The following is a 16,908-nucleotide window of genomic DNA, read 5'->3' on the forward strand; positions in this document are numbered from 1 at the left end:
GAAAGGCCAAAAGGCTTTCAGGGTCTTTGCGGATCAGCGGCTCGAGCGACCGCAGTGGCAGGTTCGGAAGAACACGCTCGACAGTGCTTGACAGGGACCACAGGGTGGAATGGGCAAATCCTGAGCGGCGGCAACGGAGGAGAGGTCGGCCTTCTCGCCGTCGAGCGTTTCGCAGTGTGGGGTAGGTAGGTATCCGTAGAGCCAACTCTTCACAAAAAAAAAAGGCAAAAAGAAAATAAATAAAAAATAAAAAAGGCAGCATGTCATGGTGCGGCGTGCCTTGGAGCTGGGGGGCAGGTTGGCACAATGGGCCTGGGCTGGACGCATGGGGGTGACCTCCGCTCTCCATGTCCCCATGTATCGGTACCTGCGTGTGTCTGCTTTCCCTTGATGCGCCGTCAGCGAGAGACTCTGGGCCGTTTCTCCGCATCGTACTGGATCGCATCAAACCGCCCCTGGCTGCGTGATCCTGGGAAAGAAGCTCAAGAGCCAATGCACGGAAGCCCTGCCTCGTTCGATTTCGGCCTAGGACGAGGGAGAGAACAGCCCGACGATGACATGCTCTGCTCCACTTGGGGAGGACCAAGATTGCGCTATCCGTACCAGCCTAGGTAGGTATGTGTGCCCGTGTCAATCAAGGCCCATCCATCATACAGTACGGCGGATATTGGCGTGCCCTGTTGCGGAATGTCTTTCCTCTCTGGCGTATGGACGGATTAATGACTGAGAGACGCAGGCGGAAGCGGACGATGTGATGCGGTGCGAGATACTCGATCACAGGCTCGAGCAGGATGATGTAGTATCCCGCCCCGGAGGACTGTCGTAGAAGATGGTAAGAGTAGACTACCACTACTACCTAGGTAACAAGCCATATGGTAGGTAGAGTAACGACTGTGCGTGCTACTGCTGCTGCTGTTCGAATACCTACCATCCACAAGCCTCAAGGCAAGGTGAGGTGGTTTCGCGGTGCTTGGTTGATGCGGGCTGAATTCTATCTTGAACGGGATTGCGGGGGAGAACTCATGGAGGGGGGGGGGGGGAATCACAAGCCTCGACTTGTTTCCAAGTTCCAACATTTGAGCAACACAAAGAGAAAGGCCGGGGAATCTGCGAGCGACCTCAAAACTCAAAACGACGGAATATCTGGTGGCTCCTGATTCAAGACGCCTCTTTTTGCTTGTGATTTCTCCCCTCTGCCTTTCCCCATTGATCCCATTGACGGTGGCTGAAGCTCTTCATCCTCGTCAGCCCTTGCCTCTTTGGCAGAGCAGGAACCTCTTACCTCACTTTCCGAGAGTCGGCTGTGCGCAAGGGCAGTTGACGTATCCGTAAAAGACTTTTCTCTCTTCCTGTGCTCCTTCCGTTGCGTGGATGCTTACGAAAGGTAATAAACCTGGGGCTGGATAAGTGGCGACGGTTGTTGTTGGCAATATGGAGTCTGATGGACCAAGTTCAAGACCAACACTTATCACCGAGAGCCATAAGAATCCTTGGAGGTGCCGGCTCCGGTGGAGACATGTGAAGAAAGACCGAACGATGTTGACGGCGCATCCGTTTTCTCTGTGGCACTCCAGGCTTTCCACCCCACACACAGCTCGCCTTAGCTTTTTTTCCTTCGTCTTGGTCGACCGTCGAACGCGCATGTCCGCCCCTCCGTCGCTTGGTTTTCCGACCTCGCTTCATCCTAGCGGCATACTTCCCCGTCTGGGGGGGCCCTCTGGGCAGTGGGCTTTGGTCTCAAGCAACGGAAAATCTCGGGACGGAGATCTTCCACGTTCGAAAACGTGTCCCGTTTTGAAAGGGAAAAAGAAAAACAAAACTGCTTTCCCCACGGCCGCCCCGCCAAAACCGTCTCGCTGAGTTGCTCCAGCCAAACGCGAGGCTTCGGAATACCTTCGGCATGAGAATCCCCCGGGAGGTTGAAGGGCGGGAAACACAGGCGTGGCAGGATGATGCTCTTGTTGGACCACTCTCTTCTGATCCAAGGGCGAGAATCGTGCAATGCCCATATGACGGAGAATGGCGACGTTTTCTTAGTTCCTTGATGCCTTTGGCGTATCCGTACAGAGAGCATTGTCTTTTTCTTCTTTTTTTTTTTTTTGATTACCCAGCATTGATCGGAATCCTCCCCTCGCGCATCGCATCTTTGGAGCGCAGCATCCGGAACCTGGCCCTCCAGCACGCAATCGAATAGCTCAATGTGCAACAGCATAGTCTCGGACGAACAAGCCGACAACAAGTTGTATTGGGAAGGTTCCTCCTAGCCCATCGCCTAGGACCATGCAGCTTTAGTCGAAGCTACCTCAAGTAGGCAGTGGCAGGCCAACAGCAAATTCCGGTCACAACGCATGTCCAGTGTAGGCTTCGTAGACGGCCTCATCTTCCGATTAGCTCGTCAGTGTTCGAGTCAACTCGCCGAGGAGTTGCTCGGCAAAACTTGGAGCAAAACTGAACGACGTGCCCATCGAGGTCCAGAGCATCAAAAACAGGTGTGGAGGGGATGGAGAATCGATCGATGGCTCCCCCTCCGTAATAGCGTCGGCGCTGGCGTAGGCGCATACACTTGCATGTTCTGCACGAGTCGCGCGATCTTTTCGTCTAGTGTACAATGTCAATGTGTGCCTGGCCGTCATGGTTCTCTCATGATGTGTCTGGCTCCTGTCAAGGCATGGCTCAATGCTTGCCGGGCAGTGTCCGGTGTCCGCCGTGACGGGCATTGTTCCTGCGGGCGGGTCGGCTTTCTTCCTGCAACCACCTCAAAAGCGACAATAGGCAAGTGATGTCGAGGATGGATTGTCGATGGGCGGAAACCCCGTAACGGCGGTAGGGGAGGCCCATTTGGGAATTGGGCGAGGAATTTGACCGAAAGTACCGAGGGTCACCTTGCGACCCCGGAGAAGAAGAGGGACCTGAAGCCCCGCCCGCTAGAATTTCTCTCGAACGTGGAATTCACCGTAGTTGATCCGGAGCCACTCACCGACGGAGGGCACGCCGCACGCCGCACGCCATCATCTGGCAGTCTTCCGGGGCACGCCGACATTGCCGCCGCCGAGGCAATTCTGGAATTTGAGCGAGATTCCCATGACCTTTTCCGCCAGTGACATATGGGAATTTTCCAGTCTGATGACCGGGACTTTGTCTGCCCAAGTGACCCGCCACTGTACTTTCGAACAGCACTATGGAGTACACTATCCGTACGACTGTATCAATCAAAAGCTGCATCGGGGACGAGAGCAGAATCAGAATGAAGAGGCATACAGCCGAACACAGACTAGGTATAGATAATACACAGTACCTTGGCTGTGCAGACAGGGATGTCACGAGAAATTCAGGGTCCATCCACGGCGCCGCAAACCAGCTCCGCCTGCCCAGCAGAGTGACTGGACGGCCGCTGGACACGGCTGCAGGAAAACTGCAGCTGTCCCGGCCAGCTTTATCCAAACTACCAAGCGGGCGTCCTTCATGCACTCGCTGTCCACGGTTCAACGTCTCCATGCCCAGTTCAGGAGTGGGAAAGGAAACGAGAAAGAGAGACAGAAAAAAAAAAGAAGAAAACCCCCCCCGCCTCATGCAACACCTAGCAAATTCTTGCACCATCCACTTTATGCCCCTGTCTCGCCCCGAATGCGCCGAGCAGTTTGAGGAGGAGCGGGAAAGCAGACTCGGGAGCAAAGACCCCCTTATCTCGCATGGAGAAGCGATAAATTACTCCGAAGATACAGATGGGCGGTGTAGAAAGTTGCGCATCGTGACGGGGCATAATCGTACAATCGTACAATCGTACGGAACACCAGATGTCTCCATCAAACCTCTCTAACCCAGCCAACCAAATCACGAGCTGTAGAGTAACGGTACCTTTCCCGAACTCTTGACCTCAGGCTCAACTTGAAAATTTGAGAGGGTAGGTAGCTACAGCTTACCGTCCCGCGATTCCGCGAAACCGAGGCACGCCGCACCGCTCCCAATCGTCCCCCTTTCCCGCAGAGCAGCAAATCACACCAACCACGCACCACGCCTTTCCCCCGAGCTCACTCTGCATCCCGCACCTCACCCCCGCCGAGCTCCGTCTACCGGACACCCGACCTCCACACCCCTCGGCTCAATCTCGCCGCGTCATACGAGCTCTCCCCGTTCCATCCAATCCCTCCAACCACAACCCACAACCCACACCCGGACTCCCGCCCGCCTACCCGCCTTCATCACCGACCGAACCGGCCTCGCCGAAGCAAGCCACGCCCCGGCGCCGCCGCCGCCGCCAGCTAGCCATCATGCCGGACAACACTCTGAGAAGCTGGTTCGCCGTCCCGGCCCCCGTCGCCGCCCTCTTCAGACGCTTCCCTCTCGCCGTCTACCCTGCCAACGACCTCCCCCACCGCAGCCCTTCCCGCGGCGATACGCCGACACTATACGTCTTCATCGCGGAAGATGATGCCCCGAGGGGCCGACCGAGCTTCAACCCCTCGTGTCTAAAGTGGCAGGTTCGCTTGATACCTTGTCACCGTCGCAAACATGTTCTCCGTATTGCGCGCGCATCCAGACTAACCTCCCCGATCTTACCCTAGACCTTTCTCAAAATCGCCGGCGTAGACTTCCACATCGCCCCCTCAACAAACCACGCCTCCCCCTCCGGCGCACTCCCCTACCTCCTCCCGCCCTCCCCGCTCCGCCCCATTGCCGGCGCCTCGAAACTCGAATCCTACGCCCTAGAAAACACGACCCTCAAAAGGCTACCCGTGCTATCCTCCTCCTTCTCATCCTCGTCCTCCCCCGAGGCAGAGCTCCAGGCCCGCCAGCAAGCCTACCAGTCCCTCCTCGACCACCGCCTCCGCGCAGCCTGGCTCCACGCCCTCTACCTCGCCCCCGCGAACGCAGACCTTCTATCGAGGCTCTACATCGAACCGGCGTCCAATAACCCCGTCGTCAGGCTGACGCTCGCGCACCAAGTCCGCGCGGCCGCCGAGGCTGAGGTGCTAAAGGTGACGAGGAGCGCTGTGGTTGATGTGAAGAGGGTACACGCCGACGCGCGCGCCGCGTTCGAGGCCCTTGCCGCGTTGCTGGAGGAGAGTAGGAGTGGCGGTAGCTCGGGGCGGCGGCGACAGAAAAGGGAGGAGAGGGTGGTGGTGAGTGGTTCTTTGGCTGCGAGGGCCCGACGCTCTTTGATGCGTCCGTGTTCTCGTATACGCAACTGCTGCTCGATGAGGAGTTTGGGTGGCTGGATGCTTCGTTGTCGGAGATTTTGCGGGAGTTCCCTTCTCTTGTGAGGCATCGCGAGAGGTTGCTGGAGAGGTGCTTCCCTGATAGCGACGAGGGGGTCCTGGTGTGATGAAGCAAAGTCAAAGGGGGCTGTATAGCCAGGACGAAAGGGAAACGGAGTTAGAATGGAGCTGGGAAGCTAACCAGCTCATTCATCGTATAAGACGATCGGAATAGACATCCGCCTATAAGTGACGGGATAATATACCATCAGCATGGCATGGCAGGTCACCGAGGTACAATGGAGAGTTACCCAAAGGCGGCTTGCCAGCATTTGCGCTTCTCATCTTACAATTACGATGCTACTATCCCTTTCCATGCTCCACTTCGTGATACTTACCATTTCGACATTACACGTACAAAGCAAGACGTGTCTGAACGAGGCATTATTTCCAGGTCAGAGCCGTCTTGGGACCGTATAAGACGACATCATCTCTCTTGACCGACATTTGACCTGAGCGATTTGACGTTGAATCATTAAATATAGATGTATGAGTTGGTCACCACACCAGATCTGTATTCTAGAGCACTTGTGTTTGAATGTTTGTTTAGAATCTAGGTTAGGTAAACCCCTTTTCTCGAGCTTACCAGGCTGTGCTGCTGGCTCACGGTGACCCTGTAGTCAGTTTTATCAAGTTTGGCCATACGGCCTGGTTAGATCACAAGACCCTCCGAGGTACGTGCTAGGCTAGCGACTATCTCAACTTGGCCAATGCGGCTCGTTGTCTCTCGGAAATATCGAGACGCTGCGTGGAATCACTAAAGCCTTTTGTAGAGGGGGGGGGGGGGGGGCAGGCAAGGAAGGGGGTGACCCAGCATGTCGTGGGTGCTGGCTGTTTCGAGGACAGACGCGGTTTACCAACCTTTGAATGATGACACATGGGTTAAGTTCCCTGACAGTTATCTAGCAGAGTAAGTTGCCAATGGCATGGTAGAGCTGTAAGGCGCAAAATGTGCTTTTTTCCTTCTATTGGTTCGCCTTAAAAATTGTCAACGCTTGGCTTATTGATACCAATAGGGAAGCAAGAGCACAACAAAACACCAAGCTGTGTTGAAGATGAATCAACATGCCCTGCGAGACTTTCCTTCTAAATGGTTCAAGTTCGCAACAAGAAGTGCAGGAGACAAGGATATGATTAGAAGGCCAGAAGATGGTGTGGATATCGTCCCCCCTCGCTGAGCATCTAGTCTTGGCCATGAATGGATATCACGGTATATCACGAGACAAGGTTGGAACTACAAACGTGTGGCATTCACGTTTTGTTTTGCGGGTTTCATTTGCCTAGGTGGACAAACGTTCACAAATAGTAGCGTGTAAGCAAGAGTCTGTGTCTTGATCAACTCCTAGAACTTGTCATCTGTCATATCTCCGCTTGATAGCAGCACCCTTTGAATGGAAGTTTGTTATAAACCGGTTTCATCTCAGTGCCGTAAGTGATTCGTAAAGATGATGAAGCACAGAGGGGCGTTGAAATCGGAGACAGAGAGAGCACTGCGGGTTGGTTCGTCGTGGACTTTGGAAAGTGGTCAGTTGCCATGTTGATTATGAATTAGCAGCATGTATCGGCCATCATTTCCCGGTAATAATCGAATCCTACTTGAGTTCTTGGTCGCTGGATTCCCTTGGCACAGAGATGAGATCATGGCAACATGTTCAAACGAGACTGTATGCTGTATCAAACTGCCAGCACCCGTTGGCATTTCAGGCTAAGATAGACGGGCAGGATTTCTTTTACCGCGGCCAATACGTCCATTCAATCAGAGAGATCAAGTAGACATTGAGATGTAACCAGAGAAGTGATTATAGCACACCCAAGCAAAGACAGTGGGATTGCATTGAATCGATGTGGGATGCATTGTCTCTTTAGAAGTAAACAACGCCGTGGCCGTCTGTCTGCCGATATGCCGGGCTGACGCGCCACGGCAATAAACTGACGGCCAAAACCGACGAAAACGAGGGAACAGAGAAAAGAAGGAATTGACGAAAGAGAGAAAAAAAAGGAAGCGACAAATGCTCAAAAAGCAAAAAAATTGATCAGTGGGAGGCTTGAACTCCCGGCCTTGGCATTACACAACATTTCAGGTGAAATATTAGTACCACGCTCTAACCAACTGAGCTAACCGACCAGTTGTAATTGAAAACGTCAGAGGAGTCGCGGGTTATGCAGGGCCGAGCTTTGCCGAAAGGCCCACCACCGCTCCGAATCCCCCGGATGGGACGAGAGGAAGAGGAAGAGGCTGAAGCGAAAATGATGGCTCGATACATAGTGGAGGAACCTCAAGTTCGTATTCTGCATCACATATTAACCATGCGGCAGCCATGTCAGAAGCCCAATTCTTGGATGAGGCTCGGCCGGCAAGGCTTGGGCCAGGATGAGGAGGAACTGACAGGAACGAACGAATGGCTCTTGACCGCAACGCCGTGTTCCCACGGGCACCTGCGTCGGGATGATTTCCCTGTCCGACTCCCGGTCATGTATGTCTGGTGGACCTGGCAATTGCACCGGGCCGTGAGACACACTTTCGCAGTTTGACAATGAGTTGAGGTGAAAGGGCGACTGGCAAACAGCGGAAGATCGACCCAACCTCAGAGGACTTAGATTTCACAAAAGAGCTCGTAATTGATGATGGCCCGGCAACACTCCGCGCTGCTCAGGTGTTTAAGCGACGCCTCCGCGAAGCGATCCATCGCTGGGGGCTGAATATAGCCCCAGGCATGCATACTAATAATACTAGCCGCAGCGAGAGAGAGAGAGAGAGAGAGAGAGAGAGAGAGAGAGAGAGAGAGAGTCAGATCAGGTCCGGCGGCTCGGGGTGCTGGGTGTGCTGGGTGAGAGGGGCGTTCATGACTATCGATTTGTTCTGCAGGGCCTGCAGGTTGATGGAAGCAAATGTTGGCTCCCCAGCTTCGTACTTTGTACACACAGCAAGATGCCTACCCTACTCCGTACACAGTCACACAGCCTACAGGAGTTTGTAAGCTGCGCTCCCATGTGTTCAGAGTTCCGCGCCATGGGATTGGGAGGGAAGTTCTATCCCCCACAGTCAGTGCGACGCTTAATCTGGACGAGGGACGGAGCACAGGCACAACCAGAGGCATGCCATCCGAAGTTGTGGGAACATGGCCGCTGCAACCCTTGGACCGGCAGGCCGTTCGCTCGGAGGTAACCCCTCCTGCATTTCGCATTTCCTGGGATTCCAGTTGGAAACGAGATTCCTATCAAGATGCTTTGTGTGTTCTGGTTGTCTGACCCGTCATTCCCTACTCACCTGGGCGCCTCCCATCTATCCAGTCCTCAACTCAGCCTTACCACGCCAATCTTTCCCCCTGGAGAGACATTGCCCGTCGTACAGTCCCTGACTTGACTTACCGTTAGGTTCACACTACTTACCACCTTAGTTCGCCCGGTGACAGGTTTAGCGTGGACCCCATGCTGAAAGTGAACTCCTCCTCTGCGGACTGCGGTCTGCGGACTTGCAGACCAGACGTTCATTTCCATTTTGTTCCTTGCGCCTCGTCCAATCGCACCTTCCCCCACGAAAGAGCGCGCCCCCGGCAGCCCTACAACTCCTCTCCTCTCCTCTCAGCTGTGCCCCAGCATCTCAATTCCCTTCTCCCCGCCCCTTATTTCTGGCTGGGCAACAAAAAGACTGAGACGCCTGTCTTTGCGTGATTGATTTGGGTTTCCTCAGCTTTCTCTCATCTTTCTGGCTTTTTACACTCGTTACCTGTCTTCCTATCGATCACTCGCTCGCCCGTACTTCCGGCTACCTAACCTTACCTTGCGCACTTACACCAATCCTCGCCAACTCGCGAGTCACGGAGGAAGCCCACCTTGACAAGGGCAGCAGAAATTACCTCCGATAGCGAAAGACGATACCGTCCCGATATGAGTACGCCGTAAACAATGACGCACAATAGAGGCTTTGGTGCTTCTTACCAACCTCCAGACGCGCCCGAACAGAGACCACGACTGGCGCACCAGAGTTCCAACTTGTCCGACGTCAGCGACTTTGACAGCCCTTCTTACAACGGCCACTCGGCAACAATTCGTGGGAGGGATTCCCTGGTCTCGCTCCAGTCCTACTCTAATCACACTTCGCCGTCACCGCACGACTCAGACCAACTTCATCGGCGACCCTCGACGACTTCCACCTGGACCGCATCCTTTTCGTACACTGGTGCTGCTGGATATGCGTCTCTGCCTCCGTCTTCCGGCCCTAACATCCCAAGAACGCCTTCGCACTTGAGCCGGAATGTTGGTCGCGCGACCTCGCGGCGCGGTCACGAGACAATCCCCGAGGAAGAGCATGACCTCTCCCTCCTGCGCTCCGCCGCACCCATAGGCCAGTCGTCGCAGTACGAGTCGGTGCCGGATAACGAACCCATTTTCGATGTAACTGCTGCGCTTGGCCCGATGGGCTATCAAGACGATGCGTTCCTCAAAAGATTGCAGGAGCAGGAGGCGAGCGGTCATCTCACCGGTGGTCTCGGGGCCGGGTTCAGACCAGACACCACGATCAAGGGCGAGGACCTACTTTCGTCGTCCCCGTTGCCCAAGAGGTCCTCCCTCACGCGGTCCTTTTCTCGTCGCCAGAAGCTGGGCCGAGCAGCCACCATCAAGGACCGCGGCCAGGATGAGGCCAACAAGAGGGGGAAGGTTATTGAGGTCATCATCGAGGATACCCCGGAGGAGGCCGCTCGGCGCCAGGTAGACCAGGTTGATCTCAGCGTCGTTGCGGGACCAAGCATCATGGGCGACGATGCAAGTATACGGCATGCCACGTTTCCCGTCAACAGAAGCCAGAGGACACAAGTCTTTTACCCGCAGCCCAACTGGAAGCCCTTTTCGATGAGATGGCCGTACCTCACCGCCTTGATCGTTTTGTCGGTTGCCCTCGCCGTCATGGTTGAGTTTCTGTACCAGAGATCGCAAACTCATCCCTTGGTCAAGTTCCAAAGCCCTGCCGATGTTCCAGGGCTCGAGTACTTCGCCGTCAAGTTCTTGCCGACGCTCCTTTCCGTTACGTACGGCGTGCTGTGGCAGGTCACTGACTTTGAAGTGAAGCGTCTCGAAGCGTACTATCAGCTCTCGAAAGAAGGAGGCGCCCTTGCAGCCGAGTCCATCAACGTTGACTATGTTACCAGCCTAAGCTGGCTGCGACCTATCCGAGCGATCAGGCTGCGGCACTTTGCCGTCGCCGTGTCTTCTATTGCGACCTCCCTGGCCGTGTCTCTGGTGCCAACCTTTGGCGCTGCGTCCTTCTTTTTGTATCCCGATAGGGCTACACGACTTGCGCACCCCAATGGCGATAAAGAAATCAAACTTAACGCCACATGGTCGAGGTTGCTGTCCTCCACTCTCTGCGTCTGCGCACTCTGCGGCTGTATCCTCTTTTACATCCTCCAAAGGAGAAGGTCCGGCCTGCTGGCCGATGTCAAGGGCATTGCAGGTCTCGCGTCCATGGCCGTCGTCAGCCACATCCTCGTGGACTTTGCGGACCTGGACGTCGTAAGCCACCGCGACATCCACGACAAGCTGAAGCACCGCCGCTACGTCCTCCGCAACGCGTCGCTGGCGCCCGACGACGAGAATCCCGTGTCGTCGCAGGATACGGACAAGTACGGCGACGACCACCTGTCGCAGAACCCCCACCCACGGTCCTTGCGCCTCGGCGGCTTCCTCCCGTTCGTCATCGGTATCGCCCTCTTCACCGGCTTCATCCCGGTGTTTCTCTTCTCCAGCGCCAGTATCATCACGTCAAAGGCGCCGTGGGTCGTGACCGCCTTGGCCGTCTGCATCAAGCTGGGCTGGGGCGGTCTGGAGACCGACATGCGCATGATGGAGCCGTATTACATCCTGTCAAAGAGGCACTCCTCGTCCAAGGCGCTCACGCTCGACTACACGGCGATGCCGTTCGCCCTGATGCCCTTCCACGCCTTCCTCAACGCCCACACGCTCATGTTCCTGGTCGGATTCGGCAGCATGATGGCCGAGGTCCTGACAATCCTGCTGACCGGCCTGGCAACGGTCGTGGGCACAGAGTTCCTCGATGCCGCCTACGCGCCGCCAGACGGGGACCGAGACAGACCCGGCCACGGCGGCGACGACGACCCGGACCTCGGCGGCATCAACGCCGGGCAGGAAACAGTCTCGTCCTTTTGGATCTCGTACGGCCTCGCGACCTTTATCCTCGTGTACATGGGCACCGTCGCGACAATCGTGTTCCTGCGGCGGCGACACCCATTTTTGCCGCGGCAGCCCAACACCATTTCGTCGCACCTCGCCTTTATCCACCAGAGCAAGATGATTTACGACTTTGTCAACACGGCGCGGATGAGCAACGCCGAGATGGCGCGGTACCTCGAGGGGCTCGGCAAGACGTACGGCCTGGGCTGGTTCGAGGGCCGCGACGGGCAGACGCACTGCGGCGTCGACGAGGAGGAGCTGCTTGGTTATTATAAGCACGGTATGGATTTCCAGGGGACGAATAAGCCGTGGAACCAGCAGTGGGATCAGTATGATTGAGAGATGTTTACCACAAAACACGCAAATTGCGAGAGAAGGATGATTAGAGGGAAAGTTGGATGGCCCATGGCAAAGTTCCGTTTACGCTGCTGCCTGGAGATGGGATTACATAGGTGAACACGGAGACACTACCTATTTCACTCGGAAGGAATGTGAAAAAGGAGGGGAGTTTTATGGGTTACATGTAATGTGAGATACGGATGGGATTTAGACGCATTTGACGAATACCTGGATGCATGCGGGTTTTGGGTTCATGGAGGGTGTTTTGAGGAGTTTTTTTTCGGGCTTTATAGTCCAGCGATTGAGCGTACCGCATGCGTACCAATACAGAATCCATTTGATTAATGACGGAATGCGATGAATGGGCTTTAGCTTTGGCATACGTAGAAGAATCCATCGGTGAAATGAGCGCGCCATACAGAGTGAACGTTATCGACCACAACCAGAAAGACATCATGAACATCATGTACGCCACAATTGTGATCTGGTCTGGGGGGGGAAACAGCCAGGTCCGCCGGTTGCCCTGTCGATCCCTGTGTTAGTGAGCGGGAGTGGCTCGCCGCCATTGCCAGATGGTGATTGATCAACCAGTCTTTGTTTTGTCGCGAGGTCAACGGGAGCTGGTAGGTATATTCGATGTAGAAGAAAAGCAGACACTGGATCAAACTGGATCAAACTGAACCAACAATGCCCCTCTGGCCCCGTTTGATTCGATTGACCAGTCGATTTACTTACTGTTTGCTACGAAGATCCGCATCCTCAGCGACGTTCCGAGGATTTCTGCCTGCTGCTTGTACAATCCATCCTTCTGAGAATGGTGTTCGCGGTCCGACGTTGACATCACACTGCAGGGAAATCATGCACACAACGTCCGTTCCCTGTCTTCAGTACTCCGTAGACTGACGGCTCATGCTAAAAATGACTTGCGCTCCTCGCACCGCAGACATACTGCGCAAGATTTTGCGCCTCTTTTCACTTGTCAGAAATTCAGTCATCTGTATAAGATGTATGTGATGGATACACGAGCATTATGGGTTCCCTTTATGGAAACGGACGAACCCCGGAATAAATATGGTAAGGCTTTGCCGATTTATTTTAAGGCGTCGGGTCATTTATCTGCGGACTGACAGAACCGGCTTGACAAGAAGAGGAGCGCCTTTTCGTTTTCGGGGCGGGTGCTAATTGTGTGCTATACCGTGTACTTCATTCAGTCCCTGTACCTTGTGCAGCATGACATAGATTAAGGTTGTCGATAAATGAGGATATAATTGCAAGGTGGGAATATTGGAGGAATTATGGTTTATTTTTTTATGGTTTTTTTTGTTTTTGTTTTTTTTTAAACTCTTTCCGTCTCTTGCGACTGACAGAATTTGCCGCCTTGAAATCGGGAGAGAGGAAAGAATAGAAGAAAAAATGTGCTGCAAGGAACAAGACATTATTGAAAATACCTCAAGGGAGACGAGACTAGAGCGCAAGTCGAAAATTCCGAGACACATGGCAGTCGATGTTGAACGACGCAAGGAGAGGCTGCAGATGGCATGCGGGCTCCAGCTTTGGAAATTGATCATTGATGAGCGATTATGGGAAACTTCGTCACCCATTGCTGCCGATGCCGCGAACAGTGGGTGTGGATTTGTGTCGGGTTCCCAGTTCCCACCAGCAATGTTTATTTTGGCTAAACGATTGGAGATGAGTCGTCGCCAAACTGAGAGGGGATTGCGATTTTCAGCTTAACACCGGGCCCTCGAAGCACGCGTTGCTGGCGGGTTGCTGCAATACTGGCACGGCTGGCACGCAGGACCACTTTGACGAGATTTGAAAATGTGGGCTTTGCGGAGAAGGGAGCAGCAAAGGGAGATGGAATTGTTTCTGAGTGCTGTTTGATGTGCGCTCGTCTAGAGCGAGCCGGAACATGCTCGAGGCGAGAAATCTCAATCGTGGCGATGCACGGAGGATCCGCGTCTCGGGAGTGACCAACAAGGAAGAAGACTGGCAAACTCTGAGAAAGAGAGAGAGGAGTCGAGGACTGTGCGAGAGAGGGAGCCAGGCGGGTGAGAACAAGGTTCAGGCGGCGTCGCAATTGACTTCTTGTCCTCGGGAAGCCAGCCCTGCATAAGCAACAGAAGGTAAAAGGCAAGGTGAGGTGAACACAGCCTCTCGGTGCCCAGACCTGCAACTGGAATTGTCACTGAGCAAAGTTGGGATATTCTCTCACTCGAAAGTCTGTAACAACGGGCCAGCGGTTCATCAGCCCAAAACATTGGACGCTCGTCGATCATCAGCGTTAGCCTCGGAAATCTTGTTGGTCCATCGCCCATCCGACTCCATCGTGGGCCGGGGCAGTGGTCTAGGTCGCTCGGCTCGGTGTGCCGCGGTGAGCTGTCAGTGTGAGGGAAGTCATGGTGCTGCAGAACATGTTACAGGGTGGAGGCCGGCAGACGGCAGCCTCAAGTCAGCGTTCTGCGAAGCCTTTCTCTCGTGTTCTCTCGTCAATTTTCGTCTAGACACTTTCCAAGAGCCCGCGGGCTAATCAATGGGTGCTTCAGCCTCGCAACGGCACCCAACCGCCTTGGGGCGGCCGGGCCATTTTTAGACGTCTCAGGCTCGTGGTTCCCTTTTCCTCAGAAACGACCCCGGCCAGGTTCTATCCCGTTGGGACGAAACCACGCAAGCCGGGGGCATGCATTTGTGACGTCGAGCCTGTTCAGTGGGCATCGGGCTGGGTAAACACCAGTGACCGGTCACCACTGAAGCGTTCGGTCGCACTCGCTCTCCCGGCAGCCGGCATTTCAGGTGTGAGCAGGCAAGATACCCCGGTGTGGCATGGTCTGCTGGAGTAATGCGTACGTACGCGTGCCTCTTGGAGAGAGTTAATCGTGGCAGTGCATACTGCAGAGACTGAAGTCGACGAGAAAAAAGAGAGTAATTGAAATGAGCTGTGGGTTAGCCATTTTCTTTGGCTTGGTCTACCGTCTAGTGCGTGCCGCTTCTTCCTCTGGCCGTGGTGCCGTGTTACTGTTTCTCGAGGTCTTGTCTGGTGTCTGAGGCTAGGCGGCACCCAAACACCCCGTGTCGCGGAGGTGCTTGAGATAAGAGCGGGCGAGGGAACATGCCAGCGGCAGCTACTTGGGCCCGTTTGGGTTTCTTGTCTTGGAGGCTTGGGTCTTGGAAGCATTGGAAAGCGTCTTGGAGAGTCTTGGGAATTTTCGGAGGCCCGGGAGTGCGTGATCTGAGGTTTCCAGTGTAGGCTAGTCCGTTGACGGCAGTCATTACGAGAAAGGAGAGGCTGGAGGCTGATGACGATGACCTGGACTTGAACGGGTTGCGATGATGACTGTGCGTATGTTCGTACACGGTGTAGCGCGGCGGGGGCGATGTAAGCCGACGGGAGTTTATTTAGTAGTCAGCATTCGTGTCTGCAGCTGCAGGCAGCGTCTGGGGGCTGGATCGAGAAGCTGAAGAACCTGTATCCGTACCCTGGGTACGGATACAGAGAATTAGAGTCGAAGACGCATATGGAATACGGGAGGAAAGATGGGACGGGGATTTGGGTGAATGACCTTGGTAGACTTGAGGCTTGAGGCTTAGCCATGCAGAAGCTGCAAGTGGAATATTCGGATGGCAGAAGGTTGTAGGTTTGCATGACGCTATGATTGCGGGAGTCCGCCAAGTTGGACGAGGATGCAGATGACAATGCCAACGACGATCGTGTCTGTGTTGTCGGTGCTGATGCTGTTGGTGTAGCGGCAGGTTATAGAGAATATGGATTGGCGTAGCAGCGGGGTAACGGGTTGAAAAAGTTGATTCTGGCCCACACGTGTTGTTTCGTCAATCATGGCCGAGAGATGATGTTGATCTACCATTCTCAGACCTTAGAGTTGATACTTGAATCGGTTGGTTTGCGTGAATTATTGTGTTGTTTCCCGGGCATGGCATGTGTGGAATTCGCCCTGGCTCGTACGTGACAAAAATACATGGGCACTGCGGCAACAACAAGCCTGTGGTGTGGTATGGTGTGATGAGGAGCGGTGTTGCTTGGCTGATTCCAACAGTGATGGATCAACATTTCAGTTGACTTTGTGTATACAAGTACGAACTGCGAAGTATCGGTAGGAATACATGTGTCCCGCTGGCTGCGTGTTGGTCTGGACCGTTCCTGACGGCTTTACGCGCCAGAGACATGTAGCTCTGTTAGATCAATACGAGCTGAATCCAGTTTTGGATGAGAGGGTACAGGCACAATACTTGGGAATGGTGTTGGGATCTGGTGTAAGCAAAAGTATAGTTGCTGTCCCCCGGTTGTACTGCTTCCAGCCTCGCCAAGCCGTACTCACCAAGCAGTACTTCTTCTTCATCCCATTGGGCGCGCGTGTTCGCTTCTTTACTCCTTCAATTCCCCCCCCCCCCCCCCCCCCCTGAGGCAATACGCAGTACAGAGGTCGTGTCTCCTTGAGTCCCACGAGTCCTTCCAAGTTCCCTCGTTCTTCCCTCCCACCACTTAAACAGGGGGGATGCCCAAATCCAGTGTCTCCAAGGTACATCCACACTCGCACCTCGACGACGCACCACCCGGCTCCAAGATTGAAATTACGACAGCCTGGGCCGACTACACCCATTCGCGACCCCATACAGCCGCAAGGACCCCCCTACCCCTGTCCCCTTTACTACCCACAAAGTGGCGCATCCACACACCAGACACAAGTCAATCCACAGGATTCCTGCTGTCCGCCTGTCGCAGCCGTCGCTCTCCCTTTGCCTACCCACCATCCTTCCATCCCCGTATTCTGGCCCTTGTTGCCCGGTTTTCCCTGAATCCGACCTTCCACCCGTCTTGGTTTTGAAGGAAGGAAACCAAGGTTCCTGGTTATAGCCAGCAAGCCAGCAAGGCAGCACCTGCCACCACCACCGCAACCTGCAGCGCCATCCAGCAACCACCACCCGGCGCCTCCTTTCATCACTCCTTCCTTCCCCGTCCAGCCCTCTGCTTGGCGATCTGCTTCCCTTCCCTCTCCCTTCCTTTCCCAATTTCCTTTTAGCAACAAACAACAAAACCACCAAACCCACCCATCTTCAAACCGACCCTTCCCTCTGGTCGACACCTACCCTCGCGACTACCGATTGATTC

At 54.6% G+C, this 16,908-nt stretch overlaps 4 protein-coding genes and 1 non-coding gene across 5 annotated transcripts; 2 read left to right on the forward strand and 3 right to left on the reverse strand.

Moving 5' to 3' along the window:
- Positions 1 to 2,752: 2,752 nt before the first annotated feature.
- Positions 2,753 to 3,667, reverse strand: BDP81DRAFT_415686 (uncharacterized protein). The gene has a single exon (XM_060589471.1). It carries the CDS (start codon positions 3,493 to 3,495, stop codon positions 2,974 to 2,976), a length of 522 nt encoding a protein of 173 aa, XP_060450462.1. The 5' UTR covers positions 3,496 to 3,667; the 3' UTR covers positions 2,753 to 2,973.
- Positions 3,668 to 3,871: 204 nt separating this feature from the next.
- Positions 3,872 to 5,547, forward strand: BDP81DRAFT_415687 (uncharacterized protein). Its single transcript, XM_060589472.1, has 3 exons — positions 3,872 to 4,478; positions 4,563 to 5,076; positions 5,109 to 5,547. Exons 1-3 carry the CDS (start codon positions 4,269 to 4,271, stop codon positions 5,321 to 5,323), a joined length of 939 nt encoding a protein of 312 aa, XP_060450463.1. The 5' UTR covers positions 3,872 to 4,268; the 3' UTR covers positions 5,324 to 5,547.
- A 1,738-nt stretch (positions 5,548 to 7,285) lies between these two features.
- Positions 7,286 to 7,380, reverse strand: BDP81DRAFT_t66. The gene has a single exon. It is a non-coding gene; the product is annotated as a tRNA-Ile (tRNA).
- Positions 7,381 to 9,161: 1,781 nt separating this feature from the next.
- On the forward strand, positions 9,162 to 11,783 carry BDP81DRAFT_307872 (uncharacterized protein; the record flags this gene model as incomplete). The annotated part of the gene is made up of 1 exon (XM_060583397.1): positions 9,162 to 11,783. The coding sequence occupies one exon, from the start codon at positions 9,162 to 9,164 to the stop codon at positions 11,781 to 11,783; it is 2,622 nt and encodes an 873-aa protein (XP_060450464.1).
- A 2,511-nt stretch (positions 11,784 to 14,294) lies between these two features.
- On the reverse strand, positions 14,295 to 15,072 carry BDP81DRAFT_83080 (uncharacterized protein). Its single transcript, XM_060596350.1, has one exon. The coding sequence runs from the start codon at positions 14,956 to 14,958 to the stop codon at positions 14,488 to 14,490; it is 471 nt and encodes a 156-aa protein (XP_060450465.1). The 5' UTR covers positions 14,959 to 15,072; the 3' UTR covers positions 14,295 to 14,487.
- Between the last annotated feature and the right edge of the window lie 1,836 nt (positions 15,073 to 16,908).

The sequence above is a fragment of the Colletotrichum phormii genome, assembly GCF_030913505.1.
Source record: "Colletotrichum phormii strain CBS 102054 chromosome Unknown BDP81scaffold_2, whole genome shotgun sequence".
Lineage (NCBI taxonomy): Eukaryota > Fungi > Ascomycota > Sordariomycetes > Glomerellales > Glomerellaceae > Colletotrichum > Colletotrichum phormii.

Bases quoted from the DNA above. Each gene is read 5' to 3' on its own strand.
- BDP81DRAFT_415686 (XM_060589471.1), bottom strand. From the start codon at position 3,495: ATGGAGACGTTGAACCGTGGACAGCGAGTGCATGAAGGACGCCCGCTT.
- BDP81DRAFT_415687 (XM_060589472.1), top strand. From the start codon at position 4,269: ATGCCGGACAACACTCTGAGAAGCTGGTTCGCCGTCCCGGCCCCCGTC. The intron at 4,479-4,562 runs GTTCGCTTGATA...ATCTTACCCTAG, and splicing joins CCTCGTGTCTAAAGTGGCAG to ACCTTTCTCAAAATCGCCGG. The intron at 5,077-5,108 runs GTAGCTCGGGGC...CAGAAAAGGGAG, and splicing joins GGAGGAGAGTAGGAGTGGCG to GAGAGGGTGGTGGTGAGTGG.
- BDP81DRAFT_83080 (XM_060596350.1), bottom strand. From the start codon at position 14,958: ATGCTTCCAAGACCCAAGCCTCCAAGACAAGAAACCCAAACGGGCCCA.